General features: G+C 41.8%; 1 protein-coding gene across 4 annotated transcripts in view; it reads right to left on the reverse strand.

The window, feature by feature from the left end:
* Window positions 1-20375, reverse strand: part of LOC138965401 (G2 and S phase-expressed protein 1-like) — a 33041-nt gene extending 12666 nt beyond the window's left edge. For 2 of the 4 annotated variants that reach the window (XM_070337539.1, XM_070337538.1), the window contains exons 1-12: window positions 20300-20375; window positions 15662-15769; window positions 15045-15146; window positions 14490-14585; window positions 14292-14349; window positions 12959-13583; window positions 10701-10805; window positions 9442-9597; window positions 8541-8832; window positions 7788-7926; window positions 7235-7345; window positions 6204-6342 (exon numbers count right to left, since the gene is read on the reverse strand). In XM_070337539.1, coding sequence (XP_070193640.1) covers window positions 6204-6342; window positions 7235-7345; window positions 7788-7926; window positions 8541-8832; window positions 9442-9597; window positions 10701-10805; window positions 12959-13583; window positions 14292-14349; window positions 14490-14585; window positions 15045-15146; window positions 15662-15677 — 1839 coding nt within the window. In that variant the 5' untranslated portion in view covers window positions 15678-15769; window positions 20300-20375. The remainder of the gene's footprint in view (window positions 1-6203; window positions 6343-7234; window positions 7346-7787; window positions 7927-8540; window positions 8833-9441; window positions 9598-10700; window positions 10806-12958; window positions 13584-14291; window positions 14350-14489; window positions 14586-15044; window positions 15147-15661; window positions 15770-20299) is intronic. The other 2 variants (XM_070337541.1, XM_070337540.1) reach the window with 2 other exon arrangements.
* Window positions 20376-24278: the final 3903 nt, after the last annotated feature.

Consider the following 24278-nt stretch of genomic DNA (forward strand, 5'->3'; position numbering starts at 1 on the left):
AAAAAACAGCTATTTTTCATATTTTTCCCATTTTCTCTGAAGTTTTTGAGATTCAATACCTCACCTATATATGATATATAGGGCAAAGTAAGCCCCATCTTTTGATACCAGTTTGGTTTACCTTGCTTCAAGGTCAAGGTCACAGGAGCTCTTCAAAGTTGGATTGTATACATATTTTGAAGTGACCTTGACCCTGAACTATGGAAGATAACTGTTTCAAACTTAAAAATTATGTGGGGCACATGTTATGCTTTCATCATGAGACACATTTGGTCACATATGATCAAGGTCAAGGTCACTTTGACCCTTATGAAATGTGACCAAAATAAGGTAGTGAACCACTAAAAGTGACTGTTACACGACACTTGAGATTGCCACAAGTTCTCAAACGTCGTATAGTTGTGTTCTTTTATTCTACGTCGCCCGTCTTCGCAGCAACAGAAAACAACTCGTCAAATTGAGTTCGAGGATTTATTTAGCATTACATACATACAACTGCACATCTAGCAGAACTCAAATAGAAGCTTTTTTAACATTCAAATCGCGCTGGCATATATAGTAAATACTCAATCTCGAGAATATTCCAGACCGAACATGATACAACTACATTATATGCGAACCGCCCATGGACTAGAATGGTGACGTTCTCTGTGACGTACATCAAAAGGTGCCGACGCCCTTAATCCGATCGAACGCCACGAACTCACACTAAAACAGCATGGTAAACAACTTGTTTTGACAGGACTAGAAAGTTCACCTGCATTCTCGTCCAAGCATAAATATTGTGTTTACAAAATATAATATCGGTACTTTCCCACAAAGTAAAAATAAGTCAACTACATGCAACACACAAAACTGAACCAAAGCTCAGCAACGGTAGCGTTTCCTAACATTACCCCCAACACCAGAAGAAATTTACCTAATTTCTTTCAATCATTGAAACGCTACCTGTACACATGTTATGTATACATAACAGATTGAAATCCAGGTATGTACATTAGTCTGTTGGAGAATGAACACCGTTTTACTCACATACTCGGCTGAGAAAATCTGCTCCAACATTGTCTGAACCTTTGATCGATTCCACTCGCATATCAAAGTTCTGCAAGTACATCACCCACCTCATGATACGATTATTCACAAACTTTGCAGAGTTCAGGTAGGTGAGGGGTTTGTGATCAGTCTGAAGCACGAATTTCACCCCTTGGAGGTAGAGTTCAAATTTCTTGATTCCCCACACGATGGCTAAACACTCTTTCTCCATGGTCGAATAGTTCTTCTCGGCTTCTGACAGCTTCTTGCTGGCATAGCTGACCGGAAACGGTTTACCTCCATGCTCTTGCACCAGCATGGCGCCGATCCCTTCGTCTGTACGCAAGATGAACTCTTTGGCAGTATTAGGAAGGCGTAGCACCGGGTCTCGTGACATCAGGTCGCGCACGGTCTGGTATGCCTTCTCCTGAGCTGGTCCCCAGAGTATTCGGTTGGGGCATCCTTTTCGAGTCATGTCCGACAAAGGCGCCGTTATGGCGGCGAAGTTTGGAATGAACTCTCTGTAGTACCCAGCCAATCCAAGGAAGGATCGCACCTGCTTCTTGGTTTCAGGACGTGGCGCATTGAGGATCTTGGTGACGTTTTCCAACAAAAGCCCCTTTTGACCTTCCTTCAGTGAATGACCTATGAAGTCAACGTTGTCGGTCCCCAAAATGCACTTGCTGGGTCTCACGGTCAGATTAGCTTTTGTCAGGCGGGAAAACAGTTCCCTCAAAGTCTCCAGATGCTCCGCAAAGGTCTCCGTGTGGACTAGCAGATCATCCCAGTAGTACACAACATTCTTCATTCCTTTGAGCATTTTTCGCATTCCCCTCTTCAGGGTAGCACCACTGTTCACCATGCCAAAAGGCATCCGCAGGCACTCATACGTTCCGTCTGGAGTTGCAAAGGCGGTCTTTGGTATGTCCTCTTCGCGCACAGGAATCTGCCAATATCCCTTGCTGAGATCGATCTTTGAGAAGATCTTACTGCCAGTCAACCGTCGGAACAGATCAGCCGCCGTCGGCATTGGTTCAGGGTCAAACACGGTGATCTTATTCACTTTCCTGAAGTCAATGCATACCCTGTTTGTACCGTCTTTCTTCTTGACAACAACAACGGGAGATGAGTAAGGGGATGATGACTCACGGATGACCCCCATCTTCAACATGTTGTCAATGTCCTTCTTCAAGGATTCCCGAGCCTGAAACGGGATAGGGTATGGTTTTGAGCGAACAGGAACGTCAGATGTGAGGTGGACTTCATGTTCGACCAAGGACGTAGAGCCTGGAACATCAGAGAACCTATGGGTGAAGTCGCCCATAAAATCATGCAGCTCCTTCTGCTGGTCTTCTGTCAGGTCCGGTCCTAACTTGACGTCATCCACTCCCTCTTTCTTGTGGAGGTCTCCCAACTCCAGTAGTTCCTCACCGTCGAACTCGTCTAGTTCGGCTGGTTCTTCCGCACTTGCTGCGACCTGTACTGCTTCCGGAGGTCTCTCCACATACAGTTTCAGGAGGTTAGCGTGGTAGATCTTGGACTTCTTGCCGACATTCACCTTGTAGTCGTTGATCCCTACCACGGCCTCAACCTCGTATGGGCCTTTCCACTGCATCAGTAGTTTGTTGTGATCAGTGGGAAGCAGTATCAGCACTTTGTTACCTGGTGTAAACTTCCTGTTTACGGCTTTGCGGTCGTAGTAGTGCTTTCCGCTATCCTGAGACTTTCTCAAGTTTTCTCTCGCAATCTCGAAAGTCTCCTCCAGTTTCTCTCGCAACTCGAACACGTACTGGTAACTGTTCTTCACTTCAGGTGTGTCCACATCTTTCGTCCACAATTCCTTTAGTATCTGCATCGGGCCTCTCACGGTCCGCCCGTACATCAGCTCGAACGGGGAGAATCCAGTGGACTCTTGTGGCACCTCCCTGTATGCAAACAGCAAGGCATTGATGTAGCGATGCCACTGCCTTGGCTGCTCACTGCATAGTTTCTTCAGCGTGGACTTCAGCGTCGCATTGAATTTTTCTACCAGCCCATTGCACATCGGGTGATAGGGTGTCGTAGTCAAGTGACGAATGCTCAGCAGCCTGTTGACCTCTTCCATGCATTCAGAGACAAACTGTGTCCCCAGGTCTGTGAGGATCTCTTCAGGAACCCCAATTGTTACACGACACTTGAGATTGCCACAAGTTCTCAAACGTCGTATAGTTGTGTTCTTTTATTCTACGTCGCCCGTCTTCGCAGCAACAGAAAACAACTCGTCAAATTGAGTTCGAGGATTTATTTAGCATTACATACATACAACTGCACATCTAGCAGAACTCAAATAGAAGCTTTTTTAACATTCAAATCGCGCTGGCATATATAGTAAATACTCAATCTCGAGAATATTCCAGACCGAACATGATACAACTACATTATATGCGAACCGCCCATGGACTAGAATGGTGACGTTCTCTGTGACGTACATCAAAAGGTGCCGACGCCCTTAATCCGATCGAACGCCACGAACTCACACTAAAACAGCATGGTAAACAACTTGTTTTGACAGGACTAGAAAGTTCACCTGCATTCTCGTCCAAGCATAAATATTGTGTTTACAAAATATAATATCGGTACTTTCCCACAAAGTAAAAATAAGTCAACTACATGCAACACACAAAACTGAACCAAAGCTCAGCAACGGTAGCGTTTCCTAACAGTGACCATATCTCATGGTAGAAAGAGCCAATAAGCACCATTGTACTTCCTATGTCTTGAATTAACAGCTTTGTGTTGCATGATAATAAATAATAATAACGGGCATTTATAAAGCGCCTTATCAGAAGTTCAAAGCGCGTGACAACAATACATGTATACAAAAATCATACAATCACTGTCAGATTCAAACAACACATCATGCACATCTCACATCCCCAGACTCTATACTAAGGAACTATCCGTAGTGTTGTTGGAACAAGTGAGTTTTCAAATTGGACTTAAAAGATGAAATGGATGGAGAGTGACGTAATTGAAAGGGGAGTGAATTCCATAACTGAGGTCCATAATACGAAAACGTGCGGAAGCCATGAGCCTTGCGTTTAAAGCGACCTTGACAGAGAAGTCGAGCATCATCAGAAGAACGAAGGGTGCGAGAGGGAGTGTAGAGAGAGACCAGTTCAGAAAGATAGGCAGGTGCCGATTCAGAGATGATATTGTAGCAGAAGCAGGCAGCTTTATACCTAATACGTTGAGATACAGGAAGCCAGTGAAGTTCTTTCATGAGAGGAGTGCAGGGTTGTCGATGCTGTGCTCTGAAAATGAGACGTGCAGCAGAGTGTTGTACTTTTTGCAAGGGTTGGAGAGTGGAGTCAGGGCAGCCTATGAGAAGGGAGTTGCAGTAATCTAATCTGGACAGAATGCAGGATGTAACGAGAGTTTTAGTGGCATCAACAGTGAGAAATTTTCTTATGGAACCTATTCTTCTGATCTCAAAGTAACATGTCTGACAGACTTTTTTGATGTGTTGTTTCATTGAGAGGTGGAAGTCCATGATGAACCCAAGATTCCTAGCACTATCAGAGAGAGAAATGTCACTAGAACCTACTGTGATGGAGGCTGGAAGGGAAGTGGTCGAAGAGGAAGCTCCAGAGAAAAGAAGAAATTCAGTCTTGTCATCATTTAACTTGAGCATATTGTTTGTCATCCATGATTTAATATCTGAAGTGCAGTTTTGGAGAGTGTGCGTCACCGCTTGGATTTCTGTAGGCTTGCATGCTTGTTGGAGTTGTGTGTCGTCTGCAAAGAGGTAGTGATTGACTGCGTGTTGCTTGATGACGGCAGAGAGAGGAGTGGTGTATAGTACAAATAAAACTGGGCCTAGAACTGATCCCTGGGGAACGCCGAAACAGAGAGGAGATGGAGGAGATGAGAGATTATTGACAGACACATACTGACTACGGCCCTGTAGATATGAACTAAACCAGTGAAGAGCGGTAGAGTGAATGCCAAAAACAGATTCGAGACGAGAGAGCAGAACAGAGTGATCGATCGTATCGAACGCAGCTGAGTTATCCAAGAGAAGCAGAACTGATAGGTCATCATTATCCAGAGCAGAAAGAATGTCATTCACAACACGAAGCAAAACAGTCTCGGTGCTGTGGCCAGCCCTATACGCTGACTGAAGAGGGTTGCAGAGGTTGTTGGTTTCAAGGTGGGAGAGAAGCTGACTAAGCACTACTTTTTCCAGAATTTTAGAAATGAATGGCAAGTTGGAAACAGGCCTTGGGTCAAGGTCACATGTATTTTGGTAGGAAAAATGTGTAAAGCATGTGAGTCGTATGGGCTTTGCCCTTCTTGTTGTATACATGTATTGTTGTCACGCGCTTTGAACTTCTGATAAGGCGCTTTATAAATGCCCGTTATTATTATTATTATTATATGTAGAAATCAGTAAATTTTCTCTGACGCTGGTTTACATGGCGTAAACTTGACAATATCGTTTGACTCCTGCCAGATTTCCCTATCACTGTATTGTAGCTCTGTGGTTGCATCCCTTGTTCTCAAACTGGTGACTGGATGCTTTCTGTGTCTGTTGCTGTGTCAGTGCAGAAAAAGGGTGTCGATTCAAATTACCCTACAGTCACTAGTTGACACGGTGACAGTTCTTTTAGTAGCTCAGATCAATTAGGGACACAATCAAACTGAAAGTAATGTATATTAAAACGCACAAACCTCTATGCATAGATCGCACAGCAAGGACGAACATACGTTCGGAAAACTATTGACAAGAAATGTTGCAATGGGCCACTGAGCTTTGCCTGTGTAATATTGTGCTAAAATGAGCGAGGGATTTACAAGGAAGACAACTCTTTCCAAATACTCCTTGTTTCAAACTGTTTGCTTTTTTTCAGTCGCTGGCCCAAGTTTGCATGTGTTAAAGGGTGTACGCATGCGTATTTTCGGCGGAAGTGCCAAACCTAGCTATGAAATCCTGATGACAATGACTGTGAAGGACTGTGCTAAAATGGTTTTTTAGCCCTGTGCAGAGCTTGTTTTTTTAACTTTTAGACACGATTCTGACGTCACGGACCGACCACCACCGCCGAACGACAAACTTTGCTATGTTTCTCAAACAATCACAACTTATTTGACCAAAATATAAAATATATCATCACAATGATCCCTCTTACCTTGAAACCTGAAGCATTTCGACTTCTCAATAGTTTGCTGGATGCCTTTGGATCGAAGGTAGGAGAATCGGGTGCGTCACTAGACGACCCCAAAGACCACTTCAATTTGCTGCTGTTGATGCTGCTTACTGACAGAGGGCTGCAACACAAACATACTTTTCAGAAATACAATGAGTCACAATGATTTGAATGAAGTTCAGACTCTTTGTCTCAGTAATTTGTGTGCTTTCTATGCTCGTTAAATTTTTGCTCGTTTGTTTTAGAATGAAATTGTAAAGCGCCTGGGGCTAATTGATAGGACTCGCAATAGAAAAGTTATTTATCATCATTATCAATGTGGCCAATGAATTGATGGATAAAATCAAAAGCATAATGGCCAGCTCCCTGTCAAAATGACAGAGTTTCACTTTCAAATTGACTGTGTTCCTGCATCTTGCCTATACACTGCTTATTGTGAAATCTAGCAAAGACAGAGCCTGAACACCGACAAATGATACCAAATAATACTTACTTGTTACTATAGATGCGCCTATGATCTCCATATGAACTTAAAAGCACCTTGACCACCAAATTTGCTAAAATGATCAAATAAGTGTCCTGAAGTTTATGGCCTTGCTCCTTTTTACTACTGTGAAAAAGCTCAGCAGCTCTTCCAAAATCATGGCAAAGTTTTCAGCGATTTTAAATAAGTAATTGTGAACTTGACAAAAAAGTATAAACTGCACTACACTGGGATTCATTTTTCAGTCGGCTGCTTCTGCCAGCACGAGATGGCCTTCAAAATACCTTGACCAAAGGAGGCATACAAAAGCGAATGTTCCAGTGGCACCCCTGTTTCAAGACCACTAACAATCTGAGAACAAAGGAAACTTTATAGAGCTCATAAACAGAAAATATGAAATAACAGGGTGTTCAAAAGAAGGAGGTCTAAAATTGGGGCAGGGTTCTTAAAAGGGGGGTTCCACTGTAACACAGACTTTGTTGCTATCACTTAAAATCACCATCAGCATTGTGCTGTGCTGTGACGTTACCTGGGCGGGGGCAGAGAGCCAGCTACACTGCCGCGTTTTGAAGGTGTTGGGAGCATCGACAATCTCTTGCTGACAGACCCTGGGGTACTTCCGCATGCTGAACTAGATGAACTGTCAACAAGTAACCAACAAACCTCATGCACAAATGAAATATGAACAAAGTGGACAGGTGCTTTCAAAAAACATCAAAAACACACCCATACAAAACCACAAAAAAAAACTAAAAAACTAAATAAATAAATAAACCAAATGCAAAACCGTAGCAATGATTAAGTCCAGTAACAACAGAGCTACTGTAGGGTTATATAACTCATTGAAGAAATTGCAGCCTTACAACAATCAAAACAATTCTCTGAACAAACTGTAACGTAACAAGTGAACCAGAATCAAAAGTCAAACAAGATCCTCTTACATCCTGGCTCAAGGCCATAACTTACCTGAGACATCAAAGCTGATTATTTTTTCGCAACTATTTACAACTGTAAAAGCACACAAATGGTGTTGTAAACAGATTTCCAAACAGTAGCTTGTGTTGAAAATGCTATGAAATTACCATGAAGATCTGGCTGGCGTGGAGCCTTCAGAACTGAGTGACAGCATCTTTTTGGGCACGTCGCGCTTCTCCCCTACAGGCGTGTTGGGGCACTGGCTGTTACCGTTGGCTTTGGCCGCAGCAGCAAGTTGCGGGTTGTCTGGAAATTGCAGGTTCGAGAGAGTGATTTACAATTGATTCATTCAGACAAAAACAGTGACAGAGATTATTGCCAAGACTGCTCACATGAACACTCTTTCACAACGCAAAAGTTCATGCATGAAAACTTTGATATCATCGCTGGAGAATACTATGTTCTATTCTCATTTCTCTTCAGTAACCAATTTTTTGCCACAGGTGAAAGCACATGCAGCATTACCAGTATCTGACTGTTGTGCACTGCTTCAAAACTGTAAGCAGTGTTCATGTTCAATGCACCACAACAAGACCAACACCACAGTAGTATTTCATTTCATACTTTATCGCCTAATTGCTGACAATTTTAGGAAGCTTCCCCCCTTTGGGACATTGATACTATCTCTCAAGTTATCACATAAAGTTGACCCATGGACCCATGCCTGTCCCGGCCTGAATTCCAACTCGTGAGCTGAGGATTTTAAAGTCCAGTACTCGTCTCGACCAACTGAGCTTCAAGACCCTTTTGGACCCAGTAGTAAGATTACATAATCCTGAATGCCCTCACACAAAATGACAGCATAACAGAGACACTTACAAAACAAAACACCTAGACACACATCCTTTTCGTTCACTCACAGGGTCTTTCAACTGTGTCCCCCATTTTAGGCGCAGGCTGAGCGGGCACTTTCATGGGACCACTTTGTGAAGGAGCAGCACTTTTCCCACGACCCATGGCAAAGGATCGGCGCTGAAGCTGGCCTGGTTGCATAAGTTGAAGCTTTGTGGCTGGGCCCCTGGGTATTCCTGCTGGAACTCTAGAGGTTGAAGCTGGAACACTCGCATCCCTGCTTTCTTGTCTGGGCGCAGCAGCCGACGTCTTCTGCGATGGAAGGGCCAGTCTTGAGCCTGGCCTAGATGGCAGTCCACTCTGTAAAATAACAGCCAAGACTGCCAACCTTGCACACACATTTATTTCAATTAAAAGAACAATTGCAAACTATGCGCAAGCAAATTTTTCCAGCCGAACAAAGGCTTCTTCTTCTTCTTCTGCGTTCGTGGGCTGAAACTCCCACGTACACTCGTGTTTTTGCACGAGTGGAATTTTACGTGTATGACCGTTTTTACCCCGCCATTTAGGCAGCCATACGCCGCTTTCCGAGGAAGCATGCTGGGTATTTTCGTGTTTCTATAACCCACCGAACTCTGACATGGATTACAGGATCTTTTCCGTGCGCACTTGGTCTTGTGCTTGCGTGTACACACGAAGGGGGATAAGCCACTAAGCAGGTCTGCACATAAGTTGACCTGGGAGATCGGAAAAATCTCCACACTTAACCCACCAGGCGGCCGCGGCCGGGATTCGAACCCTCGACCTTCCGATTAAGAGGCCGAGGTCTTACCACCCCGCCACAGCGCCCGTCTCGAACAAAGGCTAAAAGAGATCTATCCAAGCCATGTAAAATAACCTCCACCAATAAAATGCAGTGCAGTTATCCATGCAAACTGGTGCAAAAGAACCTGCATGAAAAGCAAGAACCTTGATATTCAGGGACTGTGCACGTCTGACTCCAATCTTGCTTTGACGAGCAGTGGCTGGCTTGTTATTTTCATCTGGGGATGAGACTCTGGTCATGGGAGGTACAGAATCTTCATTTCTTCCGCCGTGCTGTGCTTTGTAGTCTGGAACCTTGCACTGTTATTTCACGTATGATAAGCCCCTATCATTATCAGTGTTGACTTTAAACAGACAAAAATCTCTTTTAAAAAATATGTCAATTTTCCTGTAAAAATTGTCAATTGAAGAACATGACAATCTGCTAGACTCCTTAGCGTACAACTAGTACAAGTAACATTTGACCAAAGTTTTGAATGTAACCTGTTGCAAATATAAAAGAGAGAAAAAAAGAGTACTGAACAAAATTGCTGTCCTCAAAAATAGGTCACATCTTATAGAAAAGGAAGACTAAATGGTGTGTATGTGTGTGTGTGTGTGTGTGAGAGAGAGAGAGAGCAATTGTGTCAGCAAATTGTATTCTTTTGTATTTGAATGCATGTAAATTATAACATCAGACAGAGAAAGATTCTTAGTGTCCTTTGCCTGAAATAAAATGTCATAATAATAATAATAATGAGCAGGACACGGCCCACATCCTACGAGACTGCAGGAACCACCAGGTGCTGAGAGAGGAAATCTGGCCAATGCCGGAGTCCCTGCACAACAAGCTGTACGGGCCAGTGGCTGCGCTGCAGAGGACCACTAATTATATCTCAAGATCTGGACTCCAAGTGTGATCGGCGATCGAAAAGAAGAAGATAATAATAATAAATGAGCATTTATAACTTTACAATTATGCTCTTTGCGCTTGACACATTTAAAAATGTCATGGCCTAATCTCTTTTTTTTCTAACCAAACTGCACACACAAATAAACTAAAGTAAATGCACATTGCACATTTTGCGTCAATAGTGAATTTTTCAGGGGCCATACATATTTTGGTCACATCACTGCACAAAAAACCCTTGTTTTCCTAGTGTCAAAGTGCACAAAACACTTATTCAGCGCTAACCCTGCTACCCAAATGTTCTGCTAACTGAATAATCAAAATCTAAACAACAAGATGACTGTGGGAGAGAAAAACAAAGTTGAAAAACAGGCAAAAATGTGACTTTGTCTTTGTCTGTGCAGTCCTTGTGTTGGTCACTTGGTAAGTACCGATTTTTGTTGTCTTTTAACTTGGGATAATCAAATCTAAGTAAATCATCCTTCCAGACAAACACAAGCAAAATGTATCTTACTGTTTTAGGTATTTGTAAGCTCCTCTTTGCTACAGGGGCCGTCTGATTGGTAGAACTTGTTGCTTCAGCGTTGCCTGCAGGCTTTTCTGTCTCTGTTGCAGACGGCTGCAAGTCAACAAACAAACCAGCAAATCGACAAATTATAAAAGTGTAAATAGGTACTAAGAAAGACAAATTATAAAAGTGTAAATAGGTACTAAGAAAGACAAATGATAAAAGTGTAAATAGGTACTAAGAAAGACAAATGATAAAAGTGTAAATAGGTACTAAGAAAGACAAATGATAAAAGTGTAAATAGGTTAAGAAAGACAAATATAGCACAAAGAGAACTAACAGTAACAGTACCACAAAAACAAAAAAGTTGCGTAAGGCGAAAATACAACATTTAGTCAAGCTCAGTCGAACTCACAGAATGAAACTGAACGCATTGCATTTTTTCCGCAAGACCGTACACTTGTAGCATCGTCTGTCCACCACTCGTGGCAAAGGCAGTGAAATTAACAATCCAGAAAAGCGCGGGAGCGGTTGCGCTGAGGAGGATAGCACGCTTTTCTATATCTCTATTCTTTTTAACTCTCTGAACGTGTTTTTAATCCAAACACATCATATCTATATGTTTTTGGAATTAGGAATGGACAAGAAATAAGATGAAATTGTTTTTAAATCGATTTCAAAAAATTAATTTTAATCATAATTTTTTATTTTATTTCAGAGTTTGTTTTTAATACGAATATAACATATTGATATGTTTTTGCAATCAGAAAATGATGAAGAATACGATAAACGTAAATTTGAATCGTTTTATAAAAAAAAAATTTAATTACAATTTTCAGATTTTTCATGACCAAAGTCATTAATTAATTTTTAAGCCTCCAAGCTGAAATGCAATACGAAAGCCCGGCCTTTGTCGAAGATTGCTTGGCCAAAATTTCAATCAATTTTATTGAAAAATGAAGGTGTGACAGTGCCGCCTCAACTTTTACAAAATGCCGGATATGACGTCATCAAAGACATTTATCAAAAAAATTTAAAAAAACGTCTGGGGATATCATACACAGGAACTCATTTTTCATGAAGATCGGTCCAGTAGTTTACTCTGAATCGCTCTACACACACACACACACACACTACGACCCTCGTCTCGATTCCCCCCTCTATGAACATTTAGTCAAAACTTGACTAAATGTAACAAGAAGGGCAAAGCCCATACGACTCACATGCTTGACCTTGACCTTTACATGACCTTGACCTTCAGGGTCAAGGTCAAATAACTAAACCTAGCAATGACATCATACACTAAGAACTGCTTTACACATTTTTCCTACCAAAATACATGTGACCTTGACCCAAGGTCAAGGTCATCCAAGGTCATGCAACACAAAGCTGTTAATTCAAGACATAGGAAGTACAATGGTGCTTATTGGCCCTTTCTACCATGAGATATGGTCACTTTTAGTGGTTCACTACCTTATTTTGGTCACATTTCATAAGGGTCAAAGTGACCTTGACCTTGATCATATGTGACCAAATGTGTCTCATGATGAAAGCATAACATGTGCCCCACATAATTTTTAAGTTTGAAACAGTTATCTTCCATAGTTCAGGGTCAAGGTCACTTCAAAATATGTATGCAATCCAACTTTGAAGAGCTCCTGTGACCTTGACCTTGAAGCAAGGTAAACCAAACTGGTATCAAAAGATGGGGCTTACTTTGCCCTATATATCATATATAGGTGAGGTATTCAATCTCAAAAACTTCAGAGAAAATGGGAAAAATGTGAAAAATACCTGTTTTTTAGACAACATTTATGGCCCCTGCGACCTTGACCTTGAAGCAAGGTCAAGATGCTATGTATGTTTTTTGGGGCCTTGTCATCATACACCATCTTGCCAAATTTGGTACTGATAGACTGAATAGTGTCCAAGAAATATCCAACGTTAAAGTTTTCCGGACGGCCGGCCGGCCGGACGGACGGACGACTCGGGTGAGTACATAGACTCACTTTTGCTTCGCATGTGAGTCAAAAAGGAAGCACGAAAACACATGATCAAGACATTATCATTAAGAGTAATTAAGTCGCTTGTTCATTTCAATGCTTGTTAGTCTCTCAGGTGCCAGGTGAATGGTTCCGAATAACTCCCACTTACTCTATTACACATGTCGTATGCATTCAGAGCGCTTACTTCCCTTTGTTTATCAGATCTAATGATCAAAGGTGGCCCATATCAACATTAAGAAGCGCACACAAAATTCACACCTTGCGAATGACCAGGTTGGGCTGGCTGTTGGTGACCCTGGTCAGCCGGGACGTGGGGGCCTGCAGCTTGCTGGCCTGTTGACCGCTCTTCGGTCGAAGCAGTCCAAGTCGGCTCCCTGCTGGCGGCTTTGTGCCTTTTTCTCCAGACTGCGTAGCCATAGTACGTAAAGCCAGCAGGTTTTCAACGGGCTCCTCTTTCGTGAAAGTGCCTTTTCTTTTTGGCTCCTTTTCTGGGTTGCCGGTAAGGTTGTCCGACTCATCATCTTTCGTGAAATGATCACAGAATTTGAGCTGTTTGGTGGGAGAAGCACCTTCTTCAGATGCTTCACTGCACAGAACAGCTTCTCGCTTCGGCTCATCTTCAGCCTTTCCAAGCAATGTACGTTTGGCTTTTGGACTGAACAGGCTAGTGGACGACGCAGCCGGGGAACTTGTTTTCATATTGGCGATACGGTAAGCTATACTGTAGGCTTCCTTGGCCAGTTCAACCATCTGATCGGGTCGGAGTGGGCTGAGAGGTTTTATCTCTGTTACCCCAGCCGCAATGCATTTTTCTGTGAATCCCACGGGCCCAAAGAAAACCTCCTCATCTGCTTCATCTTTACTGGTTTTTTCTTGGCCACTTCTGTTATAAAAACATCTGATTTCAAACAAGATCAGAACAAGGTTTGCATGCATCATGAAGTAATTACACAAGTATACATGGACATTGTAATGTATTATTATTTGCTGGTCCAAAGGGTATCCTCTTATCAAAAGCACAGAAGAGTCCCTCTTTATAATCTCAAAATGTATAGAAGCATTTGAAAGAGCGTTGGTGAAAGTAACAACTTCAACATTCTTCTTCTTCTTCTGCGTTTGTGGGCGGAAACTCCCACGTACACTCGTGGGTTTTTTGCACGAGTGGAATTTTACGTGTATGACCGTTTTTTACCCCGCCATTCAGGCAGCCATACGCCGTTTTCGGAGGAAGCATGCTGGGTATTTTCGTGTTTCTATAACCCACCGAACTCTGACATGGATTACAGGATCTTTTTCGTGCGCACTTGGTCTTGTGCTTGCGTGTACACACGGGGGTGTTCGGACACCGAGGAGAGTCTGCACACAAAGTTGACTCTGAGAAATAAATCTCTCGCCGAATGTGGGGACGAACTCACGCTGACAGCGGCCAACTGGATACAAATCCAGCGTGCTACCGACTGAGCTACATCCCCGCCCCTGCAACTTCAACATAAAATGTATTCAAGCAGAATGTATCAAAGATAATAATGAATGTTGTTTGATCTACGGTCACGGAACAGGATCAAGAACCAAAGACAATGAAATGTCAAACCTGTCTGGCGAATCTGGGAGATCAAAGTCAAAGATTTCATCTTCAATGAGGGCGACACCTGGAAAAGACAGAATACAGTTCTCAGATGCTAGTTTGTTACTAGATGAATACACGACAAGAGGGAAGAAGAACACAGGATGGCTCACTACGCAACACTTGAGTGAGAGCACAGAATGTCCTTTCTCATTACAAGCTTACTTGATTCTTTGTGCCGAGTTGCTGTCACTTCTTGCAGAATCCTCTCTTCAGGTTCAGGCAAAGCTGTGCAGTCCCTCCTTGAAATCTCTATGGAATCTGAAAAATAATGACACATATGATTACAGAGGTCATATAACAGGTCATCCAGAGGCAATTTTTTAAGGTATCTGCATCTGGTGTACAACAGTTCGCCATCCAACACTTGGTTTACTTATTGTCTTTAGGAAATTTCCCCAAGGGAATTTGGGCTGCTATAGTATATCTGGGGATAGCATGCATCAATGGAGTCGCGCTACCCAATTTTTTCTTCATGCACAAGGAAGTTACGTTTTCCCAGCTGAAAGAGGTTTATTCGGCTTCAAATCAACCCATGCCCTTCGATAATTCAAAGTTTTAGTTCTACATAAACTACTTAGTTTGAAACTATATTCCGTTCAAAACAAATGGGAGAACATATTGTGGATCTTTGTGAAACTGGAAATTCTGGGGGAAAAAATGACATTCTCACTTTTCAAGATCTCAGTGAATTTTGATGAGAAGTATTTGTATGCTTACCTGTCAGTTTTATTGAGTTTTCTTTATCTTCTTGAATACTGGAGTCGTTGAAATTCTCTTCGACAGGCTCAGAAAAATTGATCAATATATCACACGGACAACCTGAAACAAATAGAAAACACAGTCTGAGGGTAAGAGTCTAAGACTGAGAGCAAAACAACAACACTCAAAACAACAACACTCAAAACATCACACTCTCATGCATGGGCATAATTTTATCAAAATTTAAAGGGATTTTTTTGTGTGGGATTAGTGGAAATTAAAACCTGGCTTTCCTTTCAGCTTCAAAACTGAGAAGCATTGTTTAAAAATAAAACACAAGTTCAGAATTAAAGTTTAAATCTAATTTAAAATAATATAATAACTTTGTTTGTTATGGTTGGCACTTGCAGCAGCGGATACCATGGAACTTGCCTATTATTCAGACCCCCACTTAAAAAAAAACTCCCCTTTTGAGACCTCGGTTTTCAGATTTGTTAATAATCTGTAAATTGACCTCCATTTTTAAGACTCCTGCCTTTTATTTTAGACCTGAGTTTTGTACATGTTTGGGAAGGTCTTACTCTTAAGAAGGGGTGTTCCACTTCCACTGTACTGACAAAGTAAAAATCACTTACCTGCATCTGTATCCATGATGACATTGACAGTTAACACGCAACAAAGAACCCTTTTGTCTTGTCCACAAAATTAAATATCAAGTCAAACTTGAGCAGGATCAGATACAGCTGCAACAAAAAAAGTAAAACCAAATTAGGCACACGTTTACATGTACACATGCACAGACACACAATTTGACAAACTGACAAAGTATTATTCATTGGGGTGTCCCGTAACATTTTTTGCTAGCAGTAGCAGCCAGGGTGGCCGGTTATAAAAGTCAGCAATTTGAACCAGCCCTGAACAAGAAATTCCTCCGATAGGAAAAACACCCCCGTTGGTCAAAGGGAAATAACCATTCTCACTGCTCAGGATTGAGCAATTTAGAGCTTATCTCTAAGCCCTTTTGAACTGTTCTGGCTTCTCAAAGGAAGGCCAGTACATACAAATACACAAAAGCCGCCAGACCACATCACAAACAGAACTGAACAATCCACAGGTGTTGCCCACATAGAGAGAGACACACACACACACACACACACACACACACACAAACACAGAGAAGCAGTATATATAGAGAGATAGATGACAGTGTATTTTTCGCGTGGCTATAAATTGATTCGACCTTTGCACTTTTACAGTGAGGATAATTTACGGGTCCAATTTACGTTCTGGACACTGCGGTGACCTTCTAAAAATAGTAACAGAACGCCGGGAATATCCGAAGATGCCCCCTCATACTATAGTGCACCATACGAAGGAAGGGAGGTAAACGCTGAAAACATGGAGAAGATAAGGAAGAGTTATGCCGTAGTTGATCCCCCCAAAAAACCAAAATCCACCAATAACTCCCTAACCGTGTGTTTGACTGGTCCCAATTTTTGTAAGGACCGTCTCAGGAATGTATAGAACCTGTTCACCAAGTTTGGTGACGATCGGTCCGTTCATTCTTGAGATCTACTTGCGAACACAAACAAACACACAAACATACAAACAAACACACAAACAAACAAACACATCGACCGAAACCTATACACACCCCTATACCGGGGGTGTAAAAACCCCAACCGGCCCGGATTTCTTGTCCTCAGTGTCTTGTACCCACATATGTTGCGGAGCCAACACACGTGGAAAATAAATACAGTACATCAATATTAATAATAGAGGTGTACCGATACCATTAATTTTTTTAAGTCTTTTATTTATATATAATCATTAAAATGAACCGATCCTGGTCAAAAGCCTTGATGCTAAATCATCAGAGATTTTTTTTTAAATCTAGGTTTATCTTTGTCAAGAATGAAAAGGTGTAAAACAAACAAGTCGCGTAAGGCGAAAATACAATATTTAGTCAAGTAGCTGTCGAACTCACAGAATGAAACTGAACGCAATGCCATTTTTCAGCAAGACCGTATACTCGTAGCATCGTCAGTCCACCGCTCATGGCAAAGGCAGTGAAATTGACAAGAAGAGCGGGGTAGTAGTTGCGCTAAGAAGGATAGCACGCTTTTCTGTACCTCTCTTTGTTTTAACTTTCTGAGCGTGATATCATATCTATATGTTTTTGGAATCAGGAACCGACAAGGAATAAGATGAAAGTGTTTTTAAATTGATTTGGACAATTTAATTTTGATAATAATTTTTATATATTTAATTTTCAGAGCTTGTTTTTAATCCGAATATAACATATTTATATGTTTTTGGAATCAGCAAATGATGGAGAATAAGATAAACGTAAATTTGGATCGTTTTATAAATTTTTATTTTTTTTTTTACAATTTTCAGATTTTTAATGACCAAAGTCATTAATTAATTTTTAAGCCACCAAGCTGAAATGCAATACCGAAGTCCGGGCTTCGTCGAAGATTACTTGACCAAAATTTCAACCAATTTGGTTGAAAAATGAGGGCGTGACAGTGCCGCCTCAACTTTCACGAAAAGCCGGATATGACGTCATCAAAGACATTTATCAAAAAAATGAAAAAAACGTATGGGGATTTCATACCCAGGAACTCTCATGTCAAATTTCATAAAGATCGGTCCAGTAGTTTAGTCTGAATCGCTCTACACACACACACAGACACACACACACACGCAAACACACACGCACATACACCACGACCCTCGTTTCGATTCCCCCTCGATGTTAAAATATTTAGTCAAAACTTGACTAAATATAAAAAGCTGACGCCAGAAGTTTTTCCAAGTTGTTTTCTTGTTTGTCTCCTTTTTGTTTTTTTTAATTTACAAGTGTCTGTTACCACTACCACTTACCAGCCAAATATAGGGGTATCAATAAATCTCAGATAATAAATAATAAATCACTAGAGGCTAATGTGTTAAGCAATATAAAAAAAATGTGTGACAGACTGACAGTGACAGTGTGTGGTGGAGGGGACTGAACGGAAGCAGTGCATGAAGGCCATAGGAGAGGAGGGGAGAAGTGTGGGTGGTAAGCTATGCTGATGCAACCTGTAGGCGTTTTTTTTATACAGGGATTGAGGAAATGCACCAAGCGCGTGACTCGATCACCACAGCGTTGCTTCCGAAATGCAGTTCGACAGGGTCGAGGACTTGATGGGTTTTCTCATTTCTTCAATAACAATATTGCAACAGTGAATTGTATCTTTTTGAAAGTTTGATATATCAAGACAGATCAAAACATATCTACCGATGTCGCTAACGCTCATCACCTGACTTTCAGTTTCAGCGAGTCAGCAAGAACGCTACGGGAAATGCACCCCGGTGCATTCCCTTAAAGCCATATGTACTCGATGACTATACACGCTAATTGCTTTACCAACAGCTGGAGACATGCTAAATTAAGTTCCCTGCAAAATATTGTGGTCTAGGACCCCTTCAATGTTGAGATATGTTAATTTTCATTTTGATCTGGATCGTCCTATTTATAGATTTGCCAACAGAGGTAGCGTTGACGCAAGGGAAATAACTCCGCGTCTTTGTTTACATCCAAAGTTTTTGAGACTCTAAAACAAGCTGTAATGCATGTATATGGTCCGCGCATGGCGACATATCGTCATTACATGGTCTTATGGTGCGTTTGACATCGATTATGGGCAAACTACACTTTGTAAACACGGGAGCGCGTACATATGCCTTTAATACATGAAAAACGCCTACAGTAAGTGAACATACAGCTTGTATAGGGAATGCACCCACTTTTGGTCGATTTAGACCCCTTCTGCCCAAGTTCCAGCTACTGAGCTAGTGACACTGACAGTGACACTGGTCAACAATTCCTCACTAGTCACTAGTTCAGTTGTTGGTCAATCTGATCATTGTCATGCACCATCAGTTATCATAATCATCTACCAAACTCTTTGGGTCTATTCAAAACAAAATACACCACTACGCAGTTCGAGAACCACACAATATCACCAAATTGCACCCTCTATTGAAATGTATAGTATTCATGTGACAGTGAGTGTGACTGTGATGGTGTCGTTTTGGAATGTTGATGCTGGAAGTGCTCAGTCAGTGACCCGGCCTGAGTGTCTGTCTTGTTCTTTACTTCTTCTTCTTCTTCCCAATTCTTTCTTTATTTGGTGTTTAACGTCGTTTTCAACCGTTTAAGGTTATTATTATTATTATTATTGTGATCATTTTTGTGCGCCTAATCTAGATATAGCCCTAGGCGCTTACATATTAATTTCTGCCGTTTGAATCGCGACGGGGAAAGGGGGGGGATGGGATAGAGCCACTTGTTAATTGTTTCTTGTTCACAAAAGCACTAATAAAAAAATTGCTCCAGGGGCTTGCAACGTAGTACAATATATGACCTTACTGGGAGAATGCAAGTTTCCAGTTAAGGACTTAACATTTCTTACATACTGCTTGACTAAAATCTTTACAAACATTGACTATATTCTATACAAGAAACACTTAACAAGGGTAAAAGGAGAAACAGAATCCGTTAGTCGCCTCTTACGACAGGGGAGCATCGGGTAAATTCTTCCCCCTAACCCGCGAGGGTCTTCTTTCCAATGATGCCCACGGTCATGATAATGATCATTATGGCATGAAAAGGGTGGTGCTTTGTTACAGTCCATTTGCGTACTCTGGTCGTTATCATTATCATAGTCCGTAAATTATAGCAAAGAGTCCGTGTCCGTAGAAGCCTAGTTTTTGTTGAGAGAACTGTGACTTAGTTTGCGGAGGCCCGCGACACAAAGGCATCAACCGTTGCCGCCTCCACCGTCTCATTGGGAAGGCGGTTCCAGTCCCTCACAGTTCTCGGTAGAAATGAGCCCTCTCTGTATTGAGTTCTGGTATTTATGAATATGAGGCAGAACTGCTGATCGTGGGTACGGCGCAGTCGTGATGGGGGTGGGACTAGCTTGCTCCTGATGACTGGGCACTGAATTAGTCCATGATGGATCTTGTAGAGGACCCCCAGGCGCGTGGTTCTTCTACGCTGCTCAAGAGACGGCCAGCCCAGTTGGTCGATCATCCGGCTCACACTTGACGTGTTGACGGCACGGCACGTCTCTGGACAGCTTCCAGCTTCTCGATGCTCTTCTGGTTGTGTGGGTCCCATACTGATGAGGCATACTTTAATTATCATCTGCTTCTAATGCCCACGGACAGCTGAACCTATACAGAACATTGGGTATCATCAAATAGCCAAGATTACTTGCCTTGAAATCTGTACATCAACCGTTGTTGAATCAGTCCCAATCTTCATACTTCGTGGACTCCACTGTTCAAACTGTCACGTGACAGAGACCATGCCAGATGATTGGCTAAAAAATATCCCCAAGGCCCATCACTCCCGAACAACAATGTTGCTACCCATCTCGTTATCGGCGCTTTTCCGGAAATGACCTGCACTTTGTTGGAATTCCAACAATGGCCGCCATTGTAGGAATTCCAACTTTGCGCTACGCGATTCTAGAAATGTACCGCGCGCATAGTGAGAATTCTGCTCTTTCTTAGAATGCGATGTAAAATGATACAAGTCATGATGGCCTATGATGATCCTTGTGTTTTAAAGTGATCAATGCTTAGTCTTGAAAAAGCAGATGCCTTTTATAACGCACCAAACCAACCGAATGACGAAAAGCAAAAACGCTTTTGATAACCGCTCTTGTCACTGCATGGTAATCTAGGCTCTTAACTGAAACGTGATGTGCAAGTCTGTGCGCTATATTGATGTGATCGATTGTTGCAAAATGTTGATTCAAATTAAAGATGATTTCAGCCTGTTGTAACAAACTAACACTCTACTCTGAGAAAGAAAAAAAATCATTGGCCGGTCCCAGAGGGTACGAGTTGGACAGGCAACGTCGAGCCATAGATATCCCACACATCTATGGTCGAGCCAAGCAGCAGTTCTCAGCGGAATTCCACAGGGCAGCGTTTTGGGGCCGGTTCTATTTACAGTGTTTATAAATGATTTGCCAGATGTGGTTAGTGGTATAGTGAAGATATTTGCGGATGATACAAAGCTGTACAATAAAGCAACAAACAGTTCAGTCATGCAAAAAGACATACACTTACTTCAGGATTGGACAAATAAATGGAAATTATTTTTTAATGTTTCAAAGTGCAATGTTCTGCATTCTGGTAAAAAGAACCCCAAAATATGACTACGTGATGACTGTCAATGATGCTATTGAAAAAATAAATGAATGTGATGAGGAAAAGGACATCGGTGTTGTTTTCGACAGCAATTTGTCATTCGACCCGCATATTCGAGGAGTTGTGTCAAAAGCTAATCAGAGGATTGGCATTATCAAACGAACGTTCTCATTTCTTGACAAGGACACCTTCTTAAAGCTATACAAAGCCTTTGTGAGACCACTGGTGGAATATGCAAATGTGGTGTGGAGCCCATTCCTCAAGAGACAGTCTCAGACAATTGAGAGGGTGCAGCGTCGAGCAACTAAAATTCTAAAGGAGTGCCGTGATAAGTCTTACGCGGACAGACTCAAATACTTAGACCTCCACTCTCTGAAGGGAAGGACAAGGGGTGACCTAATACAAACATATAGAATTATAAATGGGGTGGATGATATTGACATGCACAAAATATTCACATTCAAGCAGACAGACAACACCAGAAACAGCCAGGTAAAAATTCTTGTTCAACACTGTAAGACTAACAAGCGCAAGTTTTCGTTTTCTCATAGAGTTGCTAACAATTGGAATGCCGCACTACCCACTAACATAAAATTCGCACCCACAGTAGACGCCTTCAAAAACTTCTTGGACAATTCTCCAAAATTTCTTAACCTTTTTTACGACTTTGATTGAAAGCATTGAAAGAATAGGGATTTAGGCATGCAAAGTATCGTGACAAAGAAGGGGCACCAATAAGGCCTCGCGGCCTTCGGCTAACAAATATAGCCGCCCCTACATACTACTACTACTACTACTATTGTGTTCAAAATAGATCGAGACAGCAGCAACTTCCCCTGTATAAGACCTTGCTTTTTCATATACCAAAGAAACTACTGTTTGATATACCTATGAAAAGGGTATACTTTTTTGTGCCAGTCGAAGGGTTGCCATTTCTAGAACGAGGCAGCTCGTTTCCGGAAATGCGGCGCTTTGTTGGAAATCAAATGAGGTTTCGGGAAAGGCAAGCGATTCACAGAGCGCGGCGCTGTGCAGCGCGGCGATTCCCAGAGCGCGGCGCGTTGTCAGCAGCGCAGCGATTCCCAGAGCAGATTGTTGACGCGCTTTATTTTTGTACATGCATGATTATCAGCAAAATGTTACACTCTTTCTTTGGACACTCAAAAGCAACTTCAGGGCCGCAAGACTACATCAAAACTGCACTTTCTGCAGACTGAATATACGCGTTCAAATCAACCAGAAAAAAAACCACTGAAAAAACGATCTGCGCATGCGCGAATTCCAAAATGGCTGCTGAAGTGTTAACTGGTGTGACACCGATTAACAGTTCCGCGGCACTGTACTCGGATAATTGTTTAAAAACGTCATCCCAGTTTAAAAACTCAGCTCCTTTCCATATAGTAGAAACCATGCAATGACATGTAGTGATATGACTGCCAAGTATTCAAGGCCGGTGTCACGAACTGAAAACTCTGCCTGAACAATCCTTCTCATTGCGGTCAATGCGCATGCGCTAACATGGGGAGATTAATCAGGTCGTGAACAACCTAACCCTAACCCTAACCCTTACCCTTTCCCTAATCCTAACCCTAATCCTAACCCGAACCCGAACCCTAACCCATGGTTCGATCGGTCAAAGGGTCGCATTTTGTAAGTCCAAGATTGGCGCATGCGCATTGACCGCAATGAGAAGGATTGTTCAGCAGAGGTAGGCACGTTTTTCGGCGCAGCGATATATGGTGAATTCAGTTGAAAGAGTGAGAGAGAGAGAATGGAGCTCTGTTTTTTGTTTCTCAAAAAGACCAGATAGATGTAGCTGTTGTAAACTTTGCGATTGTGAAGGAAATGTATCGGCAGAATACATCGCGCGTCGTGAATCGCAGCGCTCCTCGTAGGGGTACCTATAAAGGGCGAAAAGACAACTAAAGACAGCTAAAGACAACTAAAGACGGCTAAAGACAGCTAAAGACAAATAAAGACGGCTAAAGCCAGCTAAAGACAGCTAAAGACAACTTATGAATTATTTCAGAATTTGTGTGTAGCTATTTTTTTTAATGTTTTCCCACCCCTCGATCGTTCTTATTCATTTATTTATTTTGTGTGTGTGAACTCAATAAAAAAAAAGTCTTTTAAATTTGTCATTTTGTTGTTGATTTGAGTGAGTGAGTGATAGTTCACTCAAACCAGAAGGAAAGAAAAAAATGATGGTACAACTTTCAGTTTGGAGTGGAGTGCTCAGTCTGATGACACCTGTTCACTCAAACCAGAAGGAAAGAAAAACAAGTCGCGTAAGGCGAAAATACAACATTTAGTCAAGTAGCTGTCGAACCAGAGACTATAGAGTATACTCTACAGTCTCTGGTCGAACTCACAGAATGAAACTGAACGCAATGCAACGCAGCAAGACCGTATACTCGTAGCATCGTCAGTCCACCGCTCATGGCAAAGGCAGTGAAATTGACAAGAAGAGCGGGGTAGTAGTTGCGCTGAGAAGGATAGCACGCTTTTCTGTACCTCTCTTCGTTTTAACTTTCTGAGCGTGTTTTCAATCCAAACATATCATATCTATATGTTTTTGGAATCAGGAACCGACAAGGAATAAGATGAAAGTGTTTTTAAATTGATTTCGAAAATTTAATTTTGATCATAATTTTTATATTTTTAATTTTCAGAGCTTGTTTTTAATCCAAATATAACATATGTATATGTTTTTGGAATCAGAAAATGATGGAGAATAAGATGAACGTAAATTTGGATCGTTTTATAAAAAATTTTTTTTTTTACAATTTTCAGATTTTTAATGACCAAAGTCATTAATTAATTTTTAAGCCACCAAGCTGAAATGCAATACCGAAGTCCGGGCTTCGTCGAACATTACCCGACCAAAATTTCAACCAAATTGGTTGAAAACTGAGAGCGTGACAGTGCCGCCTCAACTTTCACGAAAAGCCGGATATGACGTCATCAAAGACATTTATCAAAAAAATGAAAAAAAGTCTGAGGATATTATACCCAGGAACTCTCATGTCAAATTTC

The sequence above is a fragment of the Littorina saxatilis genome, linkage group LG4, assembly GCF_037325665.1.
Source record: "Littorina saxatilis isolate snail1 linkage group LG4, US_GU_Lsax_2.0, whole genome shotgun sequence".
NCBI lineage: Eukaryota > Metazoa > Mollusca > Gastropoda > Littorinimorpha > Littorinidae > Littorina > Littorina saxatilis.